Source organism: Chrysochloris asiatica, unplaced genomic scaffold (assembly GCF_000296735.1).
Source record: "Chrysochloris asiatica unplaced genomic scaffold, ChrAsi1.0 scaffold00023, whole genome shotgun sequence".
Classification (NCBI taxonomy): domain Eukaryota; kingdom Metazoa; phylum Chordata; class Mammalia; order Afrosoricida; family Chrysochloridae; genus Chrysochloris; species Chrysochloris asiatica.
In genome coordinates, this window is record NW_006408541.1 from 10724388 (window position 1) to 10752240 (window position 27853).

At 44.3% G+C, this 27853-nt stretch overlaps 1 protein-coding gene across 1 annotated transcript in view; it reads left to right on the forward strand.

Annotated features, from left to right (window-relative positions):
* ATP9A (ATPase, class II, type 9A) overlaps positions 1 to 27853 on the forward strand; it is a 175200-nt gene that overhangs the window by 63610 nt on the left and 83737 nt on the right. Inside the window, exons 5-9 of the mRNA XM_006839177.1 lie at positions 11154 to 11212; positions 12509 to 12560; positions 14366 to 14460; positions 24297 to 24377; positions 26359 to 26434. Coding sequence (XP_006839240.1) covers positions 11154 to 11212; positions 12509 to 12560; positions 14366 to 14460; positions 24297 to 24377; positions 26359 to 26434 — 363 coding nt within the window. The remainder of the gene's footprint in view (positions 1 to 11153; positions 11213 to 12508; positions 12561 to 14365; positions 14461 to 24296; positions 24378 to 26358; positions 26435 to 27853) is intronic.

Here is a 27853-nt window from a genome sequence, read left to right on the forward strand (position 1 = left end):
AAACCATTAGATACTTAAAAATAAACACGTACATACATATACAAATATCCTAAGCCATTAGAGGAGTTCTGGTGTGGTGTTGAGGGTTAATGCGCCAGACTGCAAAGTCATTTGAACTGTAAGGTCTGTGGTTCAAGCTTACCAGTCACTCCTTGGAAACCCTGTACAGGGTTGCTATGGGTTGGAACTGACTCGACAGCACTTCACAACAACAACAAACAATTAGAATCACAGGCAGGCATCACTCCCTTGTGCCCCTAAATACTGAAGTGTAATTTCTAAGAGTAGACATTACTCTTATGTAACCCCAAACCAAATTGATTGTCCTACAGTAGGTTCGGACTCATTATTTAGGATCTCAGAGGCTGTAAATCTTTATGGGAACAGAAAGCAGAAAGTGGAGCTACTGACGGCTATAACCTATTGCCCTCAGGGTTAGTAGCCCACTATGCCACCAGCTCTTACGTAATGCAGTTGTTATTGTTGTTGTTAAGTGCTGTTGAGTCGGTTCATATAACACAGTAGAATGATCAAAATCAAGAAAAGTAACTTGGGCGTTGTTGTTAAGTGCTGTTGAGTTGGTTCATGTAACACAGTAGAATGATCAAAATCAGAAAAGTAACTTGGGCGTTGTTGTTAAGTGCTGTTGATTTGGTTCTGAGCTCTGGTTACAAATTGGGCTGCGAACCTTAAGGTCGGTCAGCAGTTCGAAACTACCAGCCACTCTGTGGGAGAAAGATGAGGTTTGTTGCTCCCATAAAGATTTATAGCCCAGACACCCTGTACAGGGTCGCTATGGGTCGGAACCGACTTGACGGTACATAACAACATAGTGACCCTGTATGGAGTTTCCAAGGAACCAATGGTGGGTTTGAATCGCTGACCTCTCAGTTAGCAATTCAGTGCTTATCCTATAACACCACATCAGAGCTCTTAGTAACTTGGATGTTGTTGTTAAGTGCTGCTGACTCAGTATCCTGTATAGCGCTTCCGAGGAGCAGCTGGTGAGTTTGAACTGCCACCTTGCCATCCAAGTAGACCTAGCAGTCGTGTGCTTATTGTACAGCACCACACCAGGACTCTAGTAACCTGGGTACATTCCTAATTGGAATTTTGCCAGTTGTACTTTTAATGTCCTTTATAATTTTTTTTTTTTCATGGTCCAGGAAGCAGCCCAAGACTGACTGAAATTTCCTGCCCTCTTACTGAGTCTCTAACCTGGCATGCCTTCTGGGTCTTCATCTTCTGCTAGGAAACTGGCATTTTTAACATTGACATTTTCTAATCTGGCCGGTTTACAGCTAACTCCTTTATAGGCTGCCCCTCGATTTGCGTTTGTCTGACGTCTCCTCAATATGAGATTCATCACGTGACTCTTTTTTAGCAGTTAGCATAGTTTTTTTTCTTCTGTTTTCGAATATGGATTTAAGAAATGCCACAGATTCATGTTGAGATACAGCTAAAGCTTTTAGAGAGTTTTAAATTAATAAACTGAAACACCTTTTAACTTCTTTGAGGAAAAAAAAAATGGATTTTAAACAGCTGAACAGAAAGCCACGATCAACAAGAACTGGATGATCTTTTAAAAATTTTCAACCTTTCAGGTTATTTTATTTCATTCGAGATGTACCTAAAACAACACTCTAGTTGAATTAATTCTGAATGCAGCCATCAAAGCCTAATACGCATTTGAGGTATTTTAATAATAGAAGTAGCTGCTTGCATGCAAATGACCATTTATTATTCCTTTAAGAAATGGTTTGTACTCCATCATCTGCTAAATCTGTGATAAATCTCTAGATTACAGAGACAGACAAGGAACCTTGTCTGGTGAGGTATGCAAACATGCAAACAGGTGGATAAGTTATATAAACGTAATTACTTCAATGGGATTCCTAGCGTGGAGCTGATGGATCAGCACTGGACTGCAAACCACAAGGACAGCAGTTCAAGCCCACCACCTGCTCCTTGAAAACCCTGTATAGGATCACTGTGAGTCGGAACCGATTCAGTGGCACTTATCAACAACACTTCAATGGGTTGAGGGTGGTAACCATCATAAGAATGTTTCCTTTTTTATTTTTATTGTGAGGTTTACATGGGAGAACATCAGCTCTATACTCAATCCTATTGTATTTTGTTTCATTGCAATGATTATAATGGCAATGTTTCCTTTCTTGATGACTATGTTCTGACTTCCCAGCCCAGCTCCTAGTGGCCAGGAGGAACGCTGAGCTTAAACTCTCCCTGGGATCTGTTACCTTGCTTCTACTTCCTGGATGTTTGTGGCAGATCACTTACCCTCTCAGTAAACTGTGAAGAATAGTGCCAGCCTTACTGGAAGTTGTCAGTGATTTCATTCTACTTAGGGCAACCATCTGTGGGGAGGGAAGCTGCAGTCAAGAACTTAGATACCACACTGCACTGGGCAAATCTACTGCACAAGATCTCTTCAACAATTTGAAAAGCAAAGCTGTCATTTTGACAGCTCAGGTACATCTGCTCCACAACACAGTGTGAAAGTTGGAGAATGAAAAAAAGAAGACAGAACACGAATCGATGTGTTCAAAATGTTGACAAAGAATAATCAGGACGCCATTACATTAGTCTGCGTTTTCAAGAAAGACCCATACTGATGGCTTGGGGAAGGGGTTCATTGACTGTAGGTAGGGGCCAAGAGTGATAAGATCCCAGTAAAAAGTTGCCGATGTGTCATTTATTGTAGGAAGGAAGAAAGTAGGACCAGCTAAGTAATTTGTGGGGCCCAGGGCAAATTGAAAATGTGGACCCCTCGTTTAAGCATTCCTAAGAACTTCAAGATAGCGACAGAGCATTAAACCAAGTATGTGTGTATCCTTTGAGTTCAGGGCCCCATGCGGTGGCTCAGCTGCATGTCCATAAAGGTGGCCCTGGAAAAGAGTTCCCCAGGAGGTTCATGAAGGTGAGGCCCAAGCACAGGTGGTCAGCTGGTAAGGTAGAGTACAAAACACCCAAGTTTCGGCTCCTCATTTTTTTCCAATATGGCTCCATTTTCTGAGCCACTTCCTCCCGAGAGAACTGAAGACAAGACCACTTAGGCCAGTGAGTGAGAATCTGAGACTCGGGAAGGTTGACTTTGCCATTCAAGAATCCTCATACAAGATTCTCTACTACAGGGAGAAGTTAATACTGAAGCAAGGGGGAGAAAAGAAGATGATTAATCATTTATTTACTACCACTTAACATGAAGTACGGTGACTCCATAGAATAAATACTCAACTGTGAACCAACCACAAGGTCAGCGGTTCTAACCCACCAGCCGCTCTGAGGGAGAGCGATGAGGCTCTGTGTTCCCGCCAAAAGATTTAAAGCCTAGGAAATCCTATGTGGGGTCGCTTAATGGCTCCACAGCACTAAACAATAACCATGAGCCAGCCAGGTTCCCAGACTAGGTGTTGTCAGTGATTTTTGGAGCAGCCTCTGGAGAGAGCTTTTATAGATGAGGAAGCTGGGGCTCAGAGAGGCCAAGTCAGTGATAACGCAGTTGAAGGGTAGAAATCCTGCCGGGACGGTGCTCCCAGACAAATACGCGTGCCTTTGCCTTCCTGCTTGAAACCCGTATTTAAACATGATCAGAGACTTCAACAGAGAGGTCCTTACACCTTTACCAGTTTTTACGGTTTTTGTTACAGAATTGCTAGCATCCACTGGCGCTGGAAATGCCAACGTTAATACAGAGACCGTGAAGTAGCAGCTAAACTTAGTTTGTTACTCAGTCGGGGCAGGAAACAATGATTAGTGGATGAATGATCCCACCTTATGCGTCTGTCCCAAAAGTGTACTTCTGGCAGATCTACCTTGATTATCACAGGTAGTGAGAGAAACTGGGTTTGCATTGTTACCAGGTGAAATCTGTGGATCTTTATAACAGGAATGCTTTTGTTGACTAACTTGTTTTAAGATCAAGGGTAAGTGAGGCAAAGGGCAGGTTAACCTGAAAAGAAAGTATAAGCAGAAGCATACAGGACACAATTGGCCCTGAGTCTTTGCTGCTGGGGCTATCTGGGGACATCTGGATGGACAGATAGCCGTAAGATGTAAGCCAGAGGTCTTTGCAAATGGCGGGCATCTGGTCCCTCCTGTCTTCAGCATTGTAGCCCCAGGTACATGCGTATGTGGTGTGAGCGAACATGTGAGCGTGTAGACATAATCCTTCCGTCCCCCCTGCGTCTTTCCAGATAGTTCAGCCTTGCTGCCCCATTCTCTTACAGCTACTCCAAGGACCGCTAGATGAGATGGTAGCATTTTCCCCGGTTCCATTCAAAATCCACTTTGGACCATTTTTTTTAGGATCACAATGAATGTGATTCAGTTTGAGATCTAAGGTGGTTTTTCTTTTGTGGAGCCATAGTCCATTGGAGTTAATCAGGAGAAGGTAGACAAGCGTAGGGTAAGTTGGGTTTGTTAATGCAGAATTGTTTAGCTAAGAATTAACGAAAGGGAAACTCTATACATATTCAGAGTCCTGGTGTGATGCTGTAGTATAAGCATTAGACTGCTAACCACAAGGTTGGCAGTTTAAACTCACCAGTAACTCTTTGGAAACCTAATACAGAGTCACTATGAGTCAGAACCGACTCGATGGCACGTAACAACCAAACAGCATGTGTTCCCAGACAGAAGCACCATTTATGTTTTCAAAGTAGAAACTCTGTAGAGGACGGAGACAGTGTAACAAGTCGTGGAAGGCCACTAAGATACTCTTTATGATATTTTTGAAGACAATTAAAACATCATAAACTTACATCCAAAGAGAATTAAAACATCATAAAGTTACGTAACTGCAGGAAAGCAACAAGGGACCATGCTTCTCCTTAGGGTTCAGAGGCAGCGCTTCAGATCGGTTCATAGTGATTCGATACTGTCTGAAAGTTTTCATTTTCACCCCAACATACAATGAATCTTTAAAAGATCCTACAATTTAACAATTGTATGTATTAGACTGTAGATTCTGTTAAAAGTCTCTCTGAGGTGGAAAGACTAATTCTCAGCAGGGGTTAACTAGAATGAACCAGTTCAAAGCCCTATTCAGAGCATCAGCACTTTCTAATCTGATTTATTTGTTCTAAAGACTCACCAGTAAGTATTGAAGCAGATTTTGTCAGACCCTCAGACATTTCCTGGCAGGCAGAGTTGTCATTTCGGATTCATGAGGCTTTTTTTTTTTTTTTTTTTGGTTATTGTTAAAAGTTCTAATTTCACTTTATTACAAATCATTTATGAACTGATCTATTGTTTAATTAACAACATACAAAAACCCACCTGAAAAACCTCACATGTAAATTACACTCACTCCTTATCTTTTCCAAAAGGTATTCCCACCCCCACCCCAGTTGGAGTGTAATCTATCTGTTTATTGTTGGATTCTGTAAACAGGGGAGAGGGAAGACCATTTCTAAGTATGTTTTAAAAGCCTTTGTTGGATGTAAACATGCTACATTTAAACTTTAGCAGTCATTCTTAAGCTCCCCCTATTTAAACAAAAGTCCCTCCGAGTGGCTGCGGTATTTATAATAACACTGCTCAGCCCTTTACTCATTTTCAAATTGGCTTTTCAGAGGTTTTGGGGGAATGCAGACCACTCTATTTGAATATGAAAATTTCAGCTTTAAACCTCTGAACTCCACTGGGTCCACAGAGGCATTTTAATGTTAACCCCAGGAAATGTACACATGCCACAGAATTTACAACTCATTACTTGACAGGCAGATTAGAGAGTGGAGTTAAAAAGTAATACATTAACCAAGGTTAGTGCACGGAGATCATTGCTGGAGATCTATTAAAGCCTCCAGTGTCCTGCTGCATGCACAATGAAAAATACAAGTGTAGCTGGAGGTGTTCAGGGTCAAAAAAGAGGTCCACATATACTCGTGCCCCAGAATTTATTTAAATGTGTGTTTGCAGGCTGTTAGGCAGTTTGACTGAGTTGTCATCTACTTGCATTGATTTGGGGGGAAGCATCTGGTTTCTTCCTGCAGTGTAGACACACTGCTCTTATTCTGAATCTGTCACCCATGCAGAGACCTGGTTTGGGCTCAGTAAGTTTGCTTATGAAAGGCTTGGAGTCCCATCGTTATAGAAATAAACAGTACTGGTAATTGGAAGTTTGTTCCCTGTTATAAACTCTTGACTCTGAGACGGCTGTGGAGTGGTAAAAGCCAAAACGGATCCTTTACTTTGTAGAAGTTATTTAATGATTTTGGTTGTAACTGGCCAGAGGGCTTTCTACTTGGCCTTTAATAATAAAGTCTCTACCCCAACTGTTAGTAGCTGCTTTGCAAATGCATTTAAAAATCCCAGAGCCTGGAGTTTGGAGATTGGACATTAGGAACCCAAAGTAGAGGAGGAAGTCTTAGTGAAAAACTGACAAGATTTCTGTGTCTTCAGTTCTTGGGGCAGGGCTGGGTTTCCTTGTGCTGTTTAGAAAGGAGATATTTCTGGGGACTTACCTTTCCATTCAGGGCCAGCTGTGGAATCTGCTGGGGCAAGTGCAGAAGGAAATTGCAGGACCCCTTGTTCAAAAAGCACTCAGAATTTTAGATGAGAACTACCAATGTGAGACCAAGGTTTATATGACTGCAGAGATCAGTTGTTTGCCCGTAAAGGTGCTAAACACAAGGTTGGTGGTTGGAACTCAGTAGCTCCCACTGAATATACTAGCAATTTAGTAGCAATCTGTTCCTGCTAAGATGACAGCCTAGGAAGCCCCATGGGGGTAGCTCTAATCTGTCACATGGCATCACTATGAGTTGGCATTGACTTGGCAGAACCTAAGAACAGGAGCGCACCACTCATCTGTCAGTTTGTACCCTGTGGTAGCTTGCATGTGGCTGTCATTATGGATGTTGTACCCCTAGTACTTGGATTATCAGTGGGGTCAGCCATGTCTCCTGAGTCAGCATGCTCATTAAAAGCAAGACCAGTGAGATTTCATGTCATGTACTTTGGACCAGTCCCAGGAGAAAGGCATTATATTTGGGAAAGTAGAGAATTGGCAAAAAAAAAAAAAAAAAAAAGGAAGATCCTCAATGAGATGGATTGGCACACGAGCTCAGCGATGGGTTCAGATGGCACAATTTGTGAGTGTAACGCAGGACCGCGTGGTATTGTACACTAGAGTCAGAGTTGATGCCATGTTACCTAATAACAACACTTCTATCTCAGAGTCCTCTGAGGGAAGGGAGAGAAAAACCATCGGTTCTTTGGAAGCATGCCTGCCGGCTTGTCAGTAACGTTTGGTGAGTGTATTTCTTTCCAGTCAGATGGTCCACAGGGAGAATCCCTGTTGTCTTTTGAGATAGGTTGTTGTGAAGTGCTGTTGAGTCGATTCCGACCCATAGCGACCCTGTATAGGGTGGGCTTGAACCACTGACTTTGCAGTTCAAATGGCTTTGCAGTCTGACATGCTAGCCCACAGCACCCACACCAGGACTCCTTTTGAGGTAGGTTGTTGTTAAGTGCCGTCGAGTCGGGTCCGATCCATACGGGAGTAGAAAGCCTCATCTTTCTCCCGCGGAGCGGCTGGTAGTTTCGAACCGCTGACCTTAAGGTTCGCAGCCCGATTCGTAACCACTACGCTACCAGAGCTCCTTGTAAAAGCTCTGGTTTTCCCTCCTGTTTCTTTGATAGGAAGACAGGGAACTCTGCCAGAGTGGTTCTGTAACTTGTCCGTTTTTTTGTTTTTTGTTTTTCCCTTCAAGATTGTTTGTGGAGGCTTCAGAAAAACATTTAATGGAAGGTTAGGAAACCACGTCTTTTGGACTCATTCTGTAATCTTCAAAGTTCTTTTCATTCTGTCAGGGAATCCCTACCTGCTCAGCTAGCCCACCCTTCAAACATGGGGTCCCTTTTTTCATCCCTCCTCCTCCGCCCATCCTGGTGACCTCCCTCTACCAGCTTGGGCACTGACTTGTTTTTGGGTGCTGTGAGCTCAGTCCCTCCATATACTAACCCCATGTACGGAGTGGGACTGCCCCATAGGGCTTTCTCGGCTGTAATCTTTACGCAAGTTGATTGCCAGATCTTTTCCCTTGAGGAGCAGATGGAAGGTGGGTTTGAACCTTTGATCTTTTGGTTAGCTGTCAAGTGCTTAACCATTGTGCCACCAGGGCTCTGGGAACTGATTGAATAGCTGTCTACAGCCAATTGTAGTGGCTGGTTGGTAGAACAGTCTCAGTAAGTGCTGGGATAGAAAGAGAGGAGCAGGTTCCTCTTCTGCCTTTTCCTCCTACTTGTCCTTGCATTTTCTCGCCTCACTCTTCACACACTCCTCACACATTATACAATGTGTATCCAGCAGACAGGACCAAACTGTACTTAGCAACACAGTGTCTAATGGTGGTAAATAATATGTAGCAAATGGTTTGCCTTCTCAACATTCGTCATGTGTAAAGCCCATTGACAGGAGTTAGTTTATCATTTTAATCCGCCATTATCATGATGTTTCCAAAGCGCCCATCGCCCAGATCAGAAGCTCAGTGAGTCCCTTCCCCTCCCTGTAACCCACCCTGCCAGCAGTCATGCATGAACTTTGGTGTCTGTACTCTTGCTTGTCTTAGCTGTTTCAGTGGTGCTGTACAACATTTGACTGTGTCTGGCCTCTTTCATTCAGCCTAGTGTTTTCTAGGTGTGGTGACAGGCATCAGAACCCCACTCCTCCGTATGGTGAAGTCATAGTTTTTTGCATGTCTCTGCCCCATTTTGGTATCCATTCAGCTGTTGATGGACATTGAGGCTCTTGTGACTAGTATGACAGCAGGCATTGATGTATAAGTATCTGTTTGGAATTGCATATGTTTAAGCACCAAAAAGTGGCAGCCTGGGACGAGAAGTCCAAAGTTAGGGCGGGCACCATGTCCTTGCAGTTGAGCTGGGGAATGTGAGCGTCTGTCTTTGGAAGCTGCTAAGCAGATGCTCATTCCCCAAGTACCACTGAGTGAGCTGTGGCTAGGATACAGGTGACAGCATGACAATATGACTAGTGTGAGGTCATGATAGTGCGACTAGAATACAGGCGACATCATCCCAGTGATGTCATCCCAGTGTGGCTTGTGTGATGTCATGGAGTGTGGTTAAGACACAAATGATGTCATAGCAGTGTGATCAGAATACAGGTGATGTCATGAAGTTATGAAGTGTGGTTGAGATATAGGTGCTATCAAGACAGTGTGATTAGGATACAGGTGACATGATTAGAGTGTGACTAGGATGCAGGTGGAGTCCTGGTATGGCACTGTGGGATAAAGCTCTGGACCACAGATTGGTCGGCAGTTCAGACTCATCAGCTGCTCATTGGAAACCCTCTACAGGGTCACTATGAGTCACAACTGACCTGACAGCACTTAACAACAACAGGATACAGGTGATCTCGTGACTGTGACTAGAATAATATAGGTGATCTCATCACAGTGTGGCTAGAACACAGGTGACGTCATGACAGTTTGATTAGGATACAGGTGGCATGATTGTAGTGTGACTAGTGTGACTGTGTTTTGGATACAGGTGACGTCATCACAGTGTGGCCAGGGTACAGGACAGTGTGGCTTAAAATGAAGTGTGGTTAAGATGCAGGTGATGTCATCACAGTGTGACTAGGATACATGATGAATGATAGTGTGATTGTGGTACAGGTGATAGCGTGACTGCCTAGGGTCCTGGTGACCTCATGACAGTGTGGCTGGCACGCCCCTCCTTCTGACATGACACTGGTGGCCTGTGATTGATGCACACTTGATACATAGGCATTTGGCAGGAAGAACCGGGGCTGGCCGTTACCCAGGAACTGCTCTGCACACACAGCAGATGAAAGAGTTTTTGTTGAGGTCGAGCAGATGGATAGAGAGGCAGAGTTCAAGCCAACTGATAATAAATCAGGAGTCTGTGTGGAAGGGAAAAACCCAGGCCTGCTCAATTAAAACATTGAGCTAATTTCAATGGACTTAACTTTGTTTCTTTTCTTAGTAGACAAGTATCTTATTATTAAAATAAAATTGATACGAAGTTAGAAAGTATATGTCAGAGAAAGAGACAACCCCCTGACCCCCAGTGAATCAGTGTTGTCCTTTGACTGTTATTCTTCTAACTTGGCCCCCAGTGCCCTCAACATGCACATCGATCCAACTATATTTTATAAAAGTTGAACACAAAGTACACTGTTCTTGGAGTCTGATTTGTAATAGGAAACTTGTAACTAGGTCTTGAAAATCTAAACACAGGCGTGGTACTTGGGTCAGGACATCGGCATAAATTTTAGTAATAAAACCCAAGACAATGTGTAAATTTATGTTTGGGAAAGTTGGGGCCAGGTTCAGGTGAAGGAAAAGTTGATTGGCACGGTTGAATTTACGATCTTCCTCTGAAAAAACAAAATAAAACAAAACTAATGCACCAGAAAGAATTATGTATCAGTGGGGATTTTTACTACTGCCCCCTAGTGGAACAAGAGGAATCACTCAGGCAGTAAAAGGTCTGAACATTCTCCATTGCCGCGGAGTTGGTTTGGATTCATTATAAGACAGAGGATTTCGGAAGCTGTAAATCTGTATAGAAATAGACTGCTTCATCTTTCTCCCACAGAGCAGCTAGTGGGTTTGAACCACTAGGCTTTCAGTTTGCAGTCTACTGCTTAACCCCTGTCTTTACCCATTCATTTCTGGAGACCCTGGGTGGTGCAAATAATGAGAGCTCACATGTTAACTATAAGGTTGGAAGTTCGAGTCCACCCTGGAGCACCTCAGAAGAAAGGCCTTATGAGCGACTTCCAAAAGACCAGCTCTTGAAAACCCACCATTCTGCTCAGATACAATGTGAGGTTGCCTGACTCAGCGTCACCTCCATAGCAGCTGGTTCTAGTATTTTTGAGACTGAATGGAATGTCTGTCCAGCACCATTCAGGTAACCTGTTTGAGGACAAGACATCTGAGTGGCCTGAACTGTTTTGGTGTCTTCCAAGTGGGGATCCCTAATCTAACTTCCTGAGTAGTCTTGCAGCTCCTGTTTCTGAGAGAGGCAGGAGCTAATGGTGTTGTTGAGGCTGTATGGCTATTAAAGATGAGCTGATGTTGCTGAATTCAATGGAATTCAAAGAGTGATGCATCTTGGACCTTTCTTTACAGGTACAGTGAAGGTGAAAAGTTCCAATATCCAAGTTGGAGATCTTATCCTTGTTGAGAAGGTGAGTCAGTCGAGTCTTGAGAATCCTAATGGATTTACCCATTGTACTGTCTTCTGCCCCCTCCAGTGAATCCTAACGCGCATTTTGTGTATCCAGCCAACTAATTGAATGCAAGCTTTTGGGAAATCTATCCACCAGCTTTGCCTGGGGAGAAAAATCTCTTTCCTGTGAGACACACACGCACACACACACAAATTATAAGTTTTATGTGTCTGATGAACCAGAAATCCTGCTTACTAACATAAGTTCAAATTTTGATTTTCTGTTGTATGTGTTTATTACTATTTGGGGTCCGTCTTTGTGTTTGTGTGTATTTAACATAAACCTTCCTAGAAGTCTGCCGGTTATGTGTGCACTCAAGAATATTTATGTAATTTACCTTTTGAGACATTTTAGCTGATATTCATTGACTTAAACATTGTGTGTGGGTTTTTTTTTTTTTATATCATTTTATGGGGAGCAGGGGTTAAGGGTACTATGACAACAGTAAAAAGACCAAAAAAAAAAAAAAAAGCATTTTTTTTTTTCACATAGTAGTGTTAATGGTTTTGTTATTTGGATCCATCCTCATCTCTGTTTATCTGGAAGGTAATGGATTCAGGGGGTTGCCCTAAAGGGTCTTGAAGATAGTATTTGATTAGAAAGGGACTGTGTTTAAACACATTTCTGTAGGAAGTGAACTGTTAAGTTCGTTTAAAAGGATTCATTCCCAGAATTCAATGTTGATTTGAAGTCAAGTAAAACTTTTTAGGTTGGCAGTTCAGAGGAACCACACAAATGCCTTTGTGCTGTATACTTTTCTGTTTGCAATTACACAGGGCTGCCTTTGGCTTCCGGCTTTTTTTGGGGAGGGGTGAATGGCTTTTGTTACTTCTTGCTACTACTTTATTTCCCTGTGAAAATCCCACTTGGAGTTAAGCAGGAAAATGCATAGAGAAAGAAATCATGAGCCTAGAGCTTATGTATGTGTGTTTTTAGTATTTGCACACAACCTAGAAGAAAGCTGATGAGTAGTGAGTGGTAGACCAGGTGTCCTCTGGCTGGATGTTAGGAGGGAATAATCAGATTCATCAGAAAACTTAACAGCTCTTCTTTGGCGACAAGATTTTGATCGGGGATTAGTTAAGTAAAAGCAGCATGCAAGATTTCTCAGATTCAAACCAAAATAAATCCCCAAATCTGTTTTTGACAAAGGCAGACGCTGTGGGATTTAGTAGCTGCTCCCCCTGGCCTCTCGGCAACCCCCTGAGACCCACACATGGGCCTTTGCAGTAACAGTCTTTCTTTTCATAACAGAACCAGCGGGTCCCTGCTGACATGATCTTCCTGAGGACATCAGAAAAGAACGGTAAACATCTGGCATCAATTGGGAGAATACCCATTAACCTTTCAGTGGTAATTTGGCAAAATAATCATTGGAAAATGTAGATAGAATTTTGAAGTAGACAGCGTTTTGGAGCCGTGGAGGGGAGTCAAAGACATTGTTTTAAGCAGCATTGTCGTTTACAAACGCTGCGCTGGTCCTCACAGGTCAGTAGAGTTTGGTCATTAAAAAGGTGCGCTCAGTGGGTGGAGCCACAGTTGGTGCTGTGTGTCCGCTCTCTGGGCACCCTTAGCTCAGCTCTCTGAACTAGCAGCATGGAGAATGTCCAGTCTATATTACACACACAGAAATACTCGCTTTTTTGGGAGCCAGCACCAAGAGATTTTGTGTGGTAGAGGAATGGGGTGGAGATGGGGTCGGGGGGTCCTTTGCTTGTGAATGGTGGGGTCATGCTAACCTGCACCCACCAAGGTATTTGTTGTCAACAAACTTGTGTGCTTGAGCGAACCCCTCAAAATCCCTGTACACCCCTTGCTGACTGGAGTTATTTTCTGGTTTGGCTGCCACCTTGTCCTGCACACCCTACCTAAAACCAAAACCATTTGGCTCCGACACATGGTGGCAACCTCATGTGTGTCAGAGTTCCATGGTTGATTTTCCAGAATGAGATTGCCAGACCTTTCTTTTGAGGTACTTCTATCAGGACTCGAACCTCCAACCGAATACACTGACCTTTTTTTGTGTTTCCACCTGAGGACTTCTCCCACCCTACCAGTTGTCTCAGATTCTCCTTTTGTGTTTGTTTGTGAAGCTGGTGTGAAGAGACAGGATGAGTTTTCTCTTGCCTGTCAGCACAAGCAGAGCTCTTTGAACCTTTGCGGGGGGAAACTCTGCCATTAAATTCCTTTGAGATTATTGTGGTCTGTCTTATTACGAAGTGACTAAAAATGCGAATGACACTTTCAATTAACACATGGTATTAAATAATCAGGAGAAAAGATGAACGGTACGAGGTTAAAACAGACTTAAAACAACAAAACCAAACTGCAGCTTTGTCCTCAAATTGATTACGGTGACCTTTTACAGTGAAAATGAAGCATTTGGTTTTGTGGCCCTCTGAAATGTTCTCTTGATCTTAAAAAAGATACAACAGCAACACTGTGGGATTGTCGTCCCTGGTAGTCTTAACTGGTACTCGGGGGAGTTTAAGGTATGCGCCAGATGACAAACCAGCCTTAAAAAGTTTGTTGGAAAATATTCCATTCTCGTTTAATTCCATCTGTCCATAAACTTTTTGAAGCCCTCTTATATGTGACTGAAAGTCCTTGTCCTTGGGTCACCCTGAAATGTACGTCTGTGAAATATACCAGCTGATCACAGCGTCCTGTTTGTAGATAGTGTCTGGAATCAGCGTTGCTGTTCCTGTCTCTGTTTTTGCTGATGAAGAAACCGAGGCTCACAGAGCTAATTGAGGACAAGGAGCTAGTAAGAAAGAGAGACCAAGAATTTGAACCCATGTGCTCAGAAGCCCTGCCCAGGGACACCTGGCTGGTGGTTACAGTGATGGGCTCTCATCCCTGGTCCCTTTATCCTGTGCCAGCCACCTGTGAGGCTGTGTGAGTAGTAGAGGACAATTTGAACCCAGCTCCTGCTGGCCTCAGAACTTAATGGAGAAAGTAGGGAAAATGGCAATCATTTGTCCTTCTGGCCACTGGGTGTTGATTGGGAATTTTTTAACAGAACAGAAACTGCCAGTGAAGCATGTTGGTGGCTCAGGGGAGCGTTCCTAAATTGCAGCCAACTAGATGGTGTCCTGCTTCCCTCCACAGGCTCTTGCTTCTTGCGGACGGATCAGCTGGATGGGGAGACAGACTGGAAGCTCCGGCTCCCCGTGGCCTGCACACAGAGGCTGCCCACAGCCGCGGTGAGTGGCCAGCCCTTCAGAGGCTCTGGAACTCACAGGCTCTCGGGGGCCAGATGTGAACTTTAGGGTGGGTGAGGAAGGGAGGGGTCCCGGAGAGCTTCCAGTGCTGCTTGTGGCCAGATAACAGCCCTTTGTCCAGCTTTCTTAAGGATGCTGCCAGAGGTACCTGGTGAAACAGGTAAAGGTGTGCCGTTGCTTTGCCCAGAACCTCCACAGGCTTCCCCTTTTTGTTGTTCCTTGGCTTTGGCTCATGGTGAGCAGCTGTGTAGCAGAATGATTATCCGGGACTTTGGAGTCCATTGTTGGAGCCATTTGGATCATGCCTTCGAACATTTATCTTCCAGCACTGTCTCAGACAGCCTCTGTCTTTCCATCTTCTTGTTGTTAGCCATTTTGAGTAGTGTCTTACTTCTCGAGTGTTTCTGTAAGGAAAACACCACAAGTGGGTTGCTTTGACAAACAGAAATTTATTTTCTCACAGTTTGAGAGGCTTGAAGTAAGCGCATCGGCTCTGGGGAAAGAATGGCTTTGTCTCTGTCGGCTCTGGAGGAAGGGCTTTGTCTCTGGGTGATCTTCATGGGACTTGACATCTGTCTTTCTCCATCTTGACCTGCTTATTGTTGTTGTTAAATGCCGTTGAGTTGGTTCCAATTCATAAAGACCCTGTCTGGGATTTCCAAGGAGTGGCTGGTAAGTTTGAACTTCCGACCTTGCGGCTCAAACTGACCTTGCAGTCCAGTGCTGACCCTACAGCGCCACACCAGGACTAGCATGCATTTCATCTGTTTTGTTGTGGTTGTTATGTGCAGTGGAGTCGGTTCCAACTCATAGTGAACCTGTACAGGGTTTCCAAGGCTGTAAATCTGTATGGGAGCAGAAAGTCTCATCTTTCTCCCATGGAACTGCTGGTAGTTTTGAACTGCTGACCCTGAGGTTAGCAGCCCAATTCATAACTACTGTGCTACCAGAGCTCCTTTCATCTATTTTAGTTTTCCAAAAAATGGATGAAACAGCCTACACTAGCCTTGCCTCATTAGCATAACAAAGACAGCCCCTTCCCAAATGGGATCAGAACCACAGGCAATGAGGTGAGGATTTATACTTTTAAGGGACCCAGTTTAGTCCATGGAATCCTAGTGTGGCGCTGTGGGTTAAGGCACCAGACTGCAAAGCTGTTTGAACTGCAAGGCGGAGGTTCAAGCTCACCAGCTGCTCCTTGAAAACCCTATACAGGGTCGCTGTGGGTCAGGATCGACTCGACAGCACTTAACAACAAGTTCAGCCCATAACAAATTGTTCTGACGCCACCTGTGCCCCACGGGGATTCTAATGGCTGTAATCTTTCAGAAGTAGATTACCAGGTCTTTCTACCAAGGTACATCTGGCTGGGTTCAAACTACCAACCTTTAGTTTAGTAGAACTTCACCCATTTGTGCCTGCCCTGTACCTTTTGCTCACCAGCTCTGGCCACACTGGCCTTCCAGTTAAGCACCCCCCCCCCCCCACCCCACACACATGCTGGGTGTATCTAGTAGTTATTTCAGTGCTCAAGTCAGCTTCTCAGAGGGGCTTCTTCCGACCACCGCTTACGACATCTGCACTCTGTTGCTTCCAGAGCAGGTTATGCCTGTTAGAGTCACTACAAGGTGCTCAGTATGAGACCCAGCCACAGAGCCTAAGGGGTGGTCCCACTAGACGGAGCCAGCAAGTGCCCAGAACGCCCCAGGACTCCTCACTTTCTCAAAACCGGCTCTGGTGGCCCTGTAGGATAAGCACTGGACTGCTCACCACAAGGTCTGCTGTTTAAACCCCTTCCCAGCTGCTCCGCAGGAGGAAGATGAGGTGTCTGCTCCTGTAAGGATGTACAACCCAGAACACCCTGTACAACGTCGCTCTGAGTGAAATAATTGACTCAGTGGCCTTGGGTGGTTTTAGGTTTGTTATTTTATAGAATGAGTGAGTGAGGGGAAGCCTGAGTTTAAACGAAAGCTGTGTGGGTTGTGTGTGAGTGATGGACAGTTCTTTTGTACCATCTGTGTGAAACAAGAACAAAACACTGTAATTTATGCCAGAGACCGACATGCCCCGTGGTGGTCAGGAAAGATGAACTGGAACACATAAGGGTGTTCACCCTATGTAATGGAGTCCCTGTATGGCACCGCAGGTTAATGCGCTGCACTGTAAAGTTGGTTTGAACCTCAAGGTCAGCGGTTCAAGCTCACCAGCCGCTCTTCAGAAACCCTACACAGGGTCACTATGAGTTGGAACCAACTTGACAGCACTCAACAATAACAACCACCCTTTGTAATAGTCACCCTTACTGTGTTCTGTGGAGAAGGACTGGTCAGGTGAAATCCTAGTAAACGTGATCACCATGCTAGTTAGTTTTCATGGTCAATAAAAAGTAACATAGCAGCCTGATTCCTGTTAATTTTTCAATGAGGAATTCTAAACCTGTGAGGCTCTAATTGTGGTCCCAGAGTCCCTGGGAATTCTTAGAAGGCCTCGCTGTGCTAATGACATGCCATTACTCTGATGAGGAACTTCTGATTCTGTGTCGGAGAGGGACTTTACTTCCAGGTAAGACTTGATGCCTCTGAACTTTGGTGTTGATGAAGAACATTGAACTGCCAAAGAAAGAGCAAATCTGCCTTGGAAGACGTACAGCCAGAGTGCTTCTTGGTTGTGAGGATGGACATGTGATCAGATTGGACCAGTCCCTGAAGAAGGACATCATACTTGGTAAAGTCGAGGGTCAGTGCAAAAGAGGCAGACCCTCAGTGATGGACTGACACAGTGGCGGCAGCAGTGGGCTCAAGCTTAACAGCCGCAGGAGTGGGCAGTGTTTTGTTTTGTTGTGTGTGGGGTCGCTTTGAGTCGGAAACAACTCAGTGGCACCTAACAACTATAATGCCACCAATACTCTCTTCTTCACAGAAACGGCATAGAAAGTTCTGGTCTTTCCAGGCCTTTGATGGTGCCCTTGCTTGGTAACAACGGTGGTGGTTATGTGCTGTGGAGTTGGTTCCAATCCATAGCGACCCTGTACAGGGTTTCCGAGGCTATAAATCTTTACAGGAGCAGAAAGCCTCATCTTTCTCCCACGGAACAGCTGGTAGTTTTGAACTGCTGACCTTACAGTTTGCAGCCCAATTCGTAACCACTTTGCTACCAGAGCTCCTTGGTGCCCTTTCTGACAACTCTTCAAATATAAGTACGTTGTGAGTTGTGGTTTTACACAGATAGATCATACTGTACTTCGTATTCATAACTTTCTTCCTTCACTGAACATGCCTCTGGGCTGTTTTCTTATTAGCACTAGGAGGCCACAGTGTAATTATGTGGGCACACAGGGCTGGGTGAGATCATCATGGAAAACCTGGGCCCTTCCTGGGGCCGGGGGCAGGGGGCGGGTGACCAAGTGCATCAACTTGGCTCTAGTGTACCTCATGTGCCACTGACCATTTGATTGTTTAAAAAAAAAGAACCAGAAATTGAGATTTTCATGGAAAATCTGATTCATACCAATCCTGCAGGACCCTCCACTTTACCAAACGCGATGCCCTTCGCCAGGGACTGGTCCCTCTTGATAACATGTCTGAAATATGGGAAACGAAGTTCCGGCATACTGCCTTCTAAGAAGCATTTCTCCCATCACAGATGTGTTTGTTTTTCTGGCCGTCCATGGCACTTTAGTATTCTCCTCCAACACCGTAACTCAGATGCATCAATTCTTCTATGATCTTCCTTATTCACTGTCCAGCTTTCACATGCGTATGAGGTTATTGAAAATACCATAGCTTGCTTGAGTGAGGCACACCTTAGTCCTCAAACTGATATTTTTGTTTTTGAACACTTTAAAGAGGTCTTGTGCAGCAGATTTGCCTAATGCATTACGTCATTTGATTTCTTGACTGCTGCTTCCATGAGTGTTGATGGTTGATACGAGAAGAATGAAGTCCTTGACAACTTCAATCTTTTCTCTGTTGATAAGAATGTTGTTTATTGGTCCCATGGTGAGGCTTTTTATTTTCTTTACATTGAGATGCAGTCCACACCGAAGGCTGTGCTCTTTGATCATTATCAGTAAATATTTTTAAGTCCTTGTCTGTATACTGAGATGCAGTTCATATTGAAGGCTGTAGTCTTTGATCTTCATCATTAAGTATTTTAGGCCCTCTCTGCTTTCAGAAAGCAAGGCTATATCATCTACATATCACAGGTTGTTAATGAGTCTTCCTCCAGTCCTGATGTCAGGTTTTTCTTCGTATAATCCAACTTCTTGGATTACTTGGTCAGCACACAGATTGAGTAAGTATAATGTAGGATACAAACCCTGGTGTACCCTTTCCCTGAGTTTAAACCATTCAGTGTCCTCATGTTCTCGTCTAACAACTTCTTCTTGGTCTATGTACAGGTTCCTCATGAGCACAATTCAGCATTCTGGAATACCCATTCTTTACAATGTTGTCCATAGTTTGTCATGACCTACACAATCGAAAGCCTTTGCATAGTCAATAAAATGCAAGTAGACATCTTTCTGGTGATCTCTACTTTGAGCCAAGATCTATTTGATGTCAGCAATGATATCGCTCATTCTACAGCTTCTTCTGAATCTGACTTGAGTTTCTGGTGGTTCTCTGTCGATAGACTCCTGCAACCATTTAAAAATGATCTTTAGCCAAATTTTAATTGCCTGTGATATTAATGATATTATTTGATTCTCTTGGGCCACTCAATTCTCTTTGGAATGGGCACAAATATGGATGTCTTCTAATTGGTTGGCCAGGTAGCTAGCTGTCTTCCACATTTCTTGGCATAGATGATTGATCTGCGTCTGTTTGTTGAAAGGTTTCAGCTTGTATTCCATCAATTCCTGGAGCTTTGTTTTTCATCAGTACCTCAGTGAACCAGGGACTTCCTCCTTCAGTACCATTGATTCTTGCTCACATGCCACCTCTTGAAGTGGTTGAACATCAACCATTAGTTTTTGGTACAGTGACTCTGTGTGTATTGGTTTGAACTGTTTTTGATGCATTCTGCATCGTTCACTATTTTGCTCATAGAAGCCTTCAATGATTCCACCCCCTCCCCAGTTCTTTCACCTTGAGACATGTTGAGCGTGTTCTTCGCTTTTGGTTTTCTGACTCCAGGTCTTTGCACATTACAGTACTTTACTTTGTCTCCTTGAGCTGCCCTTTGAAATTTTCTGTTCAGCTATTTTACCTTCAAATTTCTTCCATTTGCTTTAGCTTCTCTACAGTTAAGAGCAAGCCTCAGAGTCTCTTCTGATATCCATTTTGATTTGCTTTTTTTTCCTTTTTAATGACCTTCTGCTTTTTTCCCCCGTATGATGTTCTTGGTGCCATCCCACAACTCTTTTGGTCTTCACTCATAAATGTCTAATGTGTGAAATCTGTTTTTGAGATAGTTTCTATATTTAGGTAGTATATATTCAAGGCCATATTTTGTCTCTCGTGGACTTGTTTTAATTTTCTTCAGCTTCAGCCTGAACTTGCATATGAACAATTGATGGTCTGTTTCACAGTCTGCCCCTGGCTTTGTGTTGTTTGATGATTCTACATTCCTGTGTGTTTTGGTGTACAAAAAACCCCACAAACAACCAGAGGGCATATTCTGCAAGCCTGGCTCCTGGCCACCAGCACACAGCCTTTCTCTTTCCGTGAGTCTAGAGTCCTCAGTTGCTCCCTCTCTCCATGTCATCATCTCTGCCTCCATCTCTGATGTCACTGCTTCTCTGGATAGTATCCCACATTCTGCTCATGCTCTGCTCCCTTGATGGTCCTAGGGTCCTCTGTTCCTGGAATGTAAGATTGACTACTCCCCCCTTTTAATCAATGAATCCTTTTTTTTTTCTTAAAGTTTTTATTGTGAATTGAGTGATAGTTTACTTGAGAGAACATCACTTTTACATTCATCCTATCGTGTTTTGTTTCATTGCAATGATTACCATCTCCTCCATGCATCATCATTTAACATTATTTGCTTCTATTTCCTCTGTTTTTTTTTTTGGATGTACACTGAAGCACTCAGGAATATGCAATCATTCAGACACCCAGAGGGTACACCCTGCAAGCCTGCCACCTGGCCATCAGCACACAGACCTTCTCCCTCCCTGAGTCCAGAGTCCCCAGCTGTTCCATCTCTTCACATCATCATCTCTGCCTCCATCTCTGGCGTCGCTGCTTCTCTGGATAGATTCCCGTACTCCGCTCTTCTCCCTTGATGGTCCCAGGGACCTCCGTTCCTGGGCTGCAAGGTCAACCACTCCCCTCCTTTTGTACAAAACGTCTACCTTTACATTTGCAACAATCGCAATCAGCCATGGTTTATCAGTGAATCTCGATTGTATGTTTGATCAGTTTCAAATAGAAGAAATTGGTAGAATTCTTCAATTTCATCATCACTGGCTTAGTGGTTGGTACATAAATTTGAATAGCAGTGATATTAACTGGTCTTCATTATGCCCACATGGATATTATTGATCACAGGTAGCATTGTACTTTAAGACAGATCTTAATGTTCTCTTTGATGATGAATGCAACACCATTCCTCTTCAATTTGTTGTTCCCAGCATATATACCATTCGATTATTGATTTAAAATTGCTAATACCAGTACATTTTAGCTCACAAATCCTTAGGATATCGATCTTTATGAGTTCCATTTCATTTTGACAACTCCCAATTTTCCTAGATTCATACTTCCTGTATTCAGCATTCTGATTATTAGTGGGTGTTTGTAGCTGTTTCTCCTCATTTTGAATTGTGTCCCATCAGCACACGAAGGCCCTGAAAGCTTTACTGCATTATCACCATGGTCAGCTTGACTTTGAGGAGGCAGCTGGCTTCCCCAGTTACACTTTGAGTGCCTTCCAACCTGAGGGGCTCAATTTCCAGCACTGTTTGTTGTTACGTGCCATGCAGTTGGTTCCGACTCATAGTGACCCTGTACAGGGTTTCCGAGGCTGTAAATCTTTACGGGAGCAGAAAGCCTCATCTTTCTCCCACGGAACAGCTGGTAGTTTTGAACTGCCGACCTTGCGGTTCGCAGCCTGATTTGTAACCACTACGCTACCAAAGCTCCTTGTATCTGACAGTACTCTCCTGCTATTCATAAGGTTTTCATCTCCTGGTACTATATCTGATGATGTTCTCCTGATTCTCATAAGGCTTTCAATGGCTAACCCTTCAAAAGTGAGCTGTCTCTCTGTTATCCTAGTCTGTCTTAGTCTAGAAGTTCTACTGAAACTTGTCCACCATAGGTGACCCTGCTGGTGTTTAAAATACCCGTGGCATACCTTCCAGCATCACAGCATCACTCAAAGCCACTGCAGTAGGACAAACTGACAGATGAGTTGTAGTCAGACATATGAGGGGGCTTCAAAAAGTTCATGGAAATCTGTCATTCTTTTTCAATTCCATTCTTTCCTGAATTTTTTGTTGTTGAAGTCTTTAATTTTTTTTAAAGGTTTTATTGTGAATTGAGTGATAGTTTACATGGGAGAACATCAGCTTGACATTCAGACTTATTGCCTATTGTATTTCGTTTCATTGCAATGATTACAATCCCCTCTATGCATCATCGCTCAACAGTATTTGCTTCCATTTCCTCTGGTGGTTTTTTATTTTGGATATACACCGAAGAAGCATACAGGAATATATAACCATTTAAACAACCAAAGGGTATGCCCCAGAAGCCTGCCCTTCTGGCTGTCAGCACACAGCCCCTCTCCCTCCCTGAGTCTAGAGTCCTCAGCTGCTCCCTCTCTCCATGTCATCATCTCTGCCTCCATCTCTGGTGTCGCTGCTTCTCTGGATACGGTCCCACATTCTGTTCTTCTCCCTTGATCGTTGCAAGATCTTCTTCTTGGGCTGCAAGATCAACCCCTCACCTCCTTTTGTTACAAACATCAACCTTTACATTTGCAACAATCGCAGTCAGTCCTGATAGCAATTATTCACTATTGAACCACAAGAGTCTTATCCCCATTTCCTACCTTGAACGTTTTGAAGCCCCTTTGTATCGGTGATTATGATGATGTGCAGGATCCAACGACATTTTGTTCAGTTGTACATTGAGTCACCATGAGTTGGAGCCAAGCTTGATGGCAGCTAAGAAAAACGAGGTGCAGTGGGTCCCCTCAGAAGCATGTGTCCTGCTCTAGCTTTTGATGTTGACTTGGCAGCCTCCCTGTCCCATAGGAGCCTGGAGCCTGGGCCTCCTCATCCCCTACAGTGCTGTTACCATTTCACATGTCAGGAGACAGAGGTGAGAGGGGTTAGTCATCTCTCCAAACTCACACAGCTGCTGAGTGGAGGAACTGGGCTTGCTTTTGGGTCTTTTTGCCAGAGCTTCGTCCTTGACAAACAGGTATCAAAGCTCCAAGCATCTGTACTCAGACAGGAAGACAGCAGGACCTTTCTGTTAGGTGGCAGCAGAGCCACAAAGAAATGTTGTTGTTGTTGTTAAGTGCCGTCGAGTCGGTTCCGACCCATAGCGACCCTGTACAGGGTTTCCGAGGGTGTAAATCTTTACGGGAGTAGAAAGCCTGATCTTTCTCCCGTGGAGCAGCTGGTAGTTTCGAACCGCTGACCTTAAGGTTCGCAGCCCGATTTGTAACCACTACGCTACCAGAGCTCCTTCTAGCTTAAAATAAATTCTGTATCATTGTGGAGGTGAGGTGTGTGTGTGTATGTGTGTGTGCTGCATCAGTAAGATCTGGCCACACCCTGCTGTCTCCCCTCAGGAGCCCTCTGTGCATCCCTGTTCCTGGACCTTGCTTTTCCGAATCTGGATGCATGCCCATGCTACCATTTGGCCTGGAGCTGATTTCTCTCCCACTTCCGTCCCTCAGCTCCCTGCTCTTTTTTCTTTGCTGGAAGGAAACCACGTCTTCCTCCCACTGTACTTGTCTTAGGCCATGGACATAGTCTTTTATTTTTTTATTCTACAGTTTGTTCTACAGCACTGCTTTTTTTAAAAAAAATTAATTTTGTTATGGTAAATACAGAACAAAATGTTGGCTGTTTCAGCTTCCTTCACACGAACCATTTAGCGACATTAATTGTGCGGCGGCACCTTTATCTGTGTCTAGCTCTTTCCATAACACTTAACAGAAGTTCAGTGTTTCCTAAGCAGGGAGCCTTTGTCCTCTGACCCCTAGCCCCAAACTCAGCTTTTTGCCAAGCCGTGTCTTCATAGTCTTACAACCGTCATGGGGTTTCTTGCTTGTTTTTTTGTCTCCCTGCCCTTCCCAGGGCTTGTCACAGAGCAGCTACCCCATAACCAGCATTCGGGAGAGTTTTTCCATTTGGCACACATGAGTCCTGTAATCTAGAACTGAGCAGCGGGGGTCTGCTCATTCCTATCTAAACCCACTGTCATTGAGTTGACTTTGAACTTATCAGGACCCTAGATAGGGTTTCCAAGGCTGTAAATCTTAACAGCTTCATCTTCCTCCCATGGACCAACTGGAGGGTATGCACTGCCGATCTTGCAGTTAGCAGTCCAGTGCTTATCCTACAGCAGCATGGCAGGGCTCCTTGTGCTCATTGCAGGGACAGTGTCCCCTGTTCCCTCCACAAGTTGAGGAGACGCTCGTGCAGATGGTTCCATGGCCTCCTTCAGCAGAGCCTTTTCTCATTGTGTCTGGATACATCCGGGCTGCAGGTCCGTACTTGATCGAGGACTTTCTTCCTCTTTGCCCCATACTTTTGAGTACCTGTTTGTTCTGTTTGGACGGTCCAGTTGCTGTTGAAAAATGAATGAGTCTTCTGACATGTTTGTTCATCATCTACCTGTGTTTAACTCCAGGACCTGCTTCAGATACGGTCGTTCGTGTATGCAGAGGAGCCAAATATCGACATTCACAACTTTGTGGGAACTTTCACCAGAGTGAGTATGCTTATCTGGACCGTGGAGCCCTACCTCAGAGCGCATGTCCACGGGGATGGCTTGTAAAGGTGTGCAGACAATTCTTTGTCAGGAAGTGACTTAATACCAGGTATCGGGGGTGGTCATATTTATTACCTCCCAGAGTCCCCACCTGAAGGCTGCTGTATTGTCTCTCAGGGAAGGTGATGCACTGGTGTTTTTCCCCAGCTTCAGAGCAGCTGTAGCACCCACCAGATCAGAGCTAAGTGTGGCTATGATCAGCCAGTATAGTGCCTGGTGTCTGTAAGTAGTCACTCTCTGGCTCTCGTTCAGGCAGCGATTTGGCCTCTTTTCTCCATGTTCTATTCTTACGATTTTTATTTACTTATTTTTGGTGTGTGTGTGATAAACACATATACGTATATACCTATAAAATAAAAAGGTGCCCCTTCAACAGTTTTCACATGCAGAATCCTGTGAGGTTGATGACGTCCAACATATTATATAAATATCACCACTGTCCCTTTACAAAAGGTTCCACACATTTACAGGCACTCCATACTCCCCAAACGACGACTCTCTTTTCTTTCCCTGCCACCCTGATAACCACTGATGGACTTTGGTCTCTTTCTGCTTGCCTGTCTTAAATGAGTGAGGTCATAACAATATTTGCCCTTTAGTGATAGAATGATGTCACTCAATGTAATGTTCTCCAGGTTCATCCATGTGGTAGCGTTGTATCAGCATTGTCAGAATTGTTAAGTTCCCTTCTGGACTTCAGAATGGCAATTAAAGTTAGATTCAGATCATGTTAGAAACGTGGGGACAATTCATTTATAAAGCCCAATTGAAATGGTTAGTAGTTCTTTTTTTGTTTTTAAAAATACTTTATTGTTTTCTCAGTGAAGTTTGTATAGCAGATTTGGTTCCATGAAACCATTAGTATACAAATCGTTAGGGAAAGCTGTGGCTCTGCAGGATAGCACTGGACTACAAGCCACAAGGTTGGCAGTTCAAGTCCAGCAGCTGCTGTGTAGGAAGCTATCTGCTCCCAGAAGATTTTAAAAAGCCACAGAAACTGTACACAGGATCTCTGTGAGTCAGAATAGCACTTAACAACAACAACTCACACTGTCAGAGGCATGGGTTATATTTTTCACAAAGATTCTCATTAATTTCCTTCTGGATGTTTCGCTTTCCATCATCTGGTCTCCTTGTCACCTTACCCTTTTGTCTTTGCATTAGAGTCATTATTAGCCACCTGTGTGGTGGTTTCTTTATAAGCCATTAAGTGGTGGTTGGTGGTTATGTGCTGTGGAGTTGGTTCTGTCTCAGAGTGACCCTGCATAGGGTTTCCGAGGCTATAAATCTTTATGGGAGCAAAAAGCCTCATCTTTCTCCCACGGAATAGCTGGTAGTTTCGAACTGCTGACTGTGAGGTTAGCAGCCTGATTTGTAACCACTACGCTACCAGAGCTCCTTATAGCGTGATCAGCAAAGGGCCGTGCACGATTGTTTTGTGTCTGCACTTTAATTCATACCTTGTTAAACATTTCTTCCCTGTCAGAAAACCTGTACTCTCTAAGTCATGTACCATGTACATTAATATTTCCATGGCAGAGGAAAAGTTCAAGAACATGACTTATGAGTCCCATTCTTGTCACAGCAGAGCTGTGGATTTCCAAACCAACTCCTCAGGTTTCATCAGGGAAAAAAAACAGCCAAAAACCCAACCAGCTGCCATCAAGCCGGTTCTGATTCATGACGACCCCATTTGTTTACGAGTAGAATTGTGCTCCAAAGAGTTTTCATGGCTTTTGGAAGCCAGTTGCGAGGCCCTTCTTCCAGGACATCTCTGGGTGGTTTCGAACCGTCAACTCTCTGGTTAAGTAGCCCAGTGCATAACTGTTCTTGCCACTCAGGGACAAGAGCATGCTGGAAACAGCCTGTGGGCTGTGTCACAACCGTGGCTGGTAAACTCATGTCTGTTTGGTCTCTTTAGGAAGACAGCGACCCTTCGATCAGCGAGAGTTTGAGTATTGAGAACACGCTGTGGGCGGGTACTGTCATCGCATCAGGTAAGGCGCTGCTACTCTTGAGGAATGTGTTAGCAATTTGAAAAGGAAAACAAGTCCTTTTGTAATTACAAGAATCACCTGTCTGCTGGGAAAATGAGTCGTCAAAGGGTGTTCTCCATCAGTCCGGGCACCTCCCGGGGAATCCAACTGACACCTAATTACCCCTCAGACACACGGAGACATCTGGGAGAGCAGCGGCTGCTCTGGCCTTTGGACTTAGCTGCAGCATCCATTCTGCGAATGGCCCTTAATTGCCACTCCAGATGGTCGTTCTAATCTGTACCAGGAAGAGGGTCAGGCTGGAACTTGAGACCCTTGAGCAGGTACTGCCAGAACGGGGGTACTACACATAGGAAAGGGACGTGGCCTGAGTTGGAGCCTCGGTGTTTATAACTTCTAGATGAACTGGAAATGGATGATTTGTGATTTTGGTTTTTAAGAAAAATGATAGTGGTAAAAATACGCCTAACACAGATCATCTGGGCAGTTTCCCCACGTGCAGTTTAGAAACACTGATTACCGTCTTTCTCTTCTGCAGCCGTTCTCAGTCTCCTTGCAAATCATCCCAGTCCTTTAAGATAACCTCAGTGCTCCTCTCAGCAACAACGCCCCCGGCCCTTCTCCCAGCCACCCCCTCATAACCTTTGGTTTCCATATATTTGCTGATTTTATGTATGTAAGATCATGCTGTGTTTGTCCGTACGCAATGAACGCATTCTGTGCCGCACAACACATTCACGATGCATCCATGTCGAGGCATGCGCAAGGACCTCGTTTCTCTACATGGCTGAGTTGTAGTCTACTGTGTGTTTCGGCCACGTGTTGTTTCTTTGTGTTCACCTGTTGATGGATGTGGTGCTGCTCCCACCTTTTGACAGGTGTGAAAAGTGCCGCCGTGACCACTGACATAGTGCTTTTAGATTGTGAAAGCTGGTGTGAGGCGGAGCACGTGGCCCCTAAGTAGACGGAATTCCAGCCTTCAGTGTTGCAACATAGTCCCGCATTGAGCCCTGCATGTGTGCAGTGCACTCCTCTTAACTTTCCTGATGGTCCAACCATGAGGGTCGTTTCTCCTATTATCCCCATTCTGCCTATGAGGAAACCAAAGCTCAGAGAGGTTAAGTAACTTGTCCAAAGTCAGACAGCGGGTAGAAGGCAGATCTGGAACTTGAATCGAGGTGCTCTGTGCTACAGGCACAATGCATCATTGTGCAGCCTGTTATAGGGTGTTATAAATACACTGAAGGAAGAAGTCCAAGGTGCGTTGAAGGCATTGGGAAAGAACAAGGGACCAGGAATTGATGGAATACAAATTGAAATCTTCCAACAAAGTGAGGTGGCACTGGAGGCACTCACTCATCTAAGCCAAGAAATTTGAAAGACAGCTACCTGGCCAACTCATTGGAAGAGATCCGAACT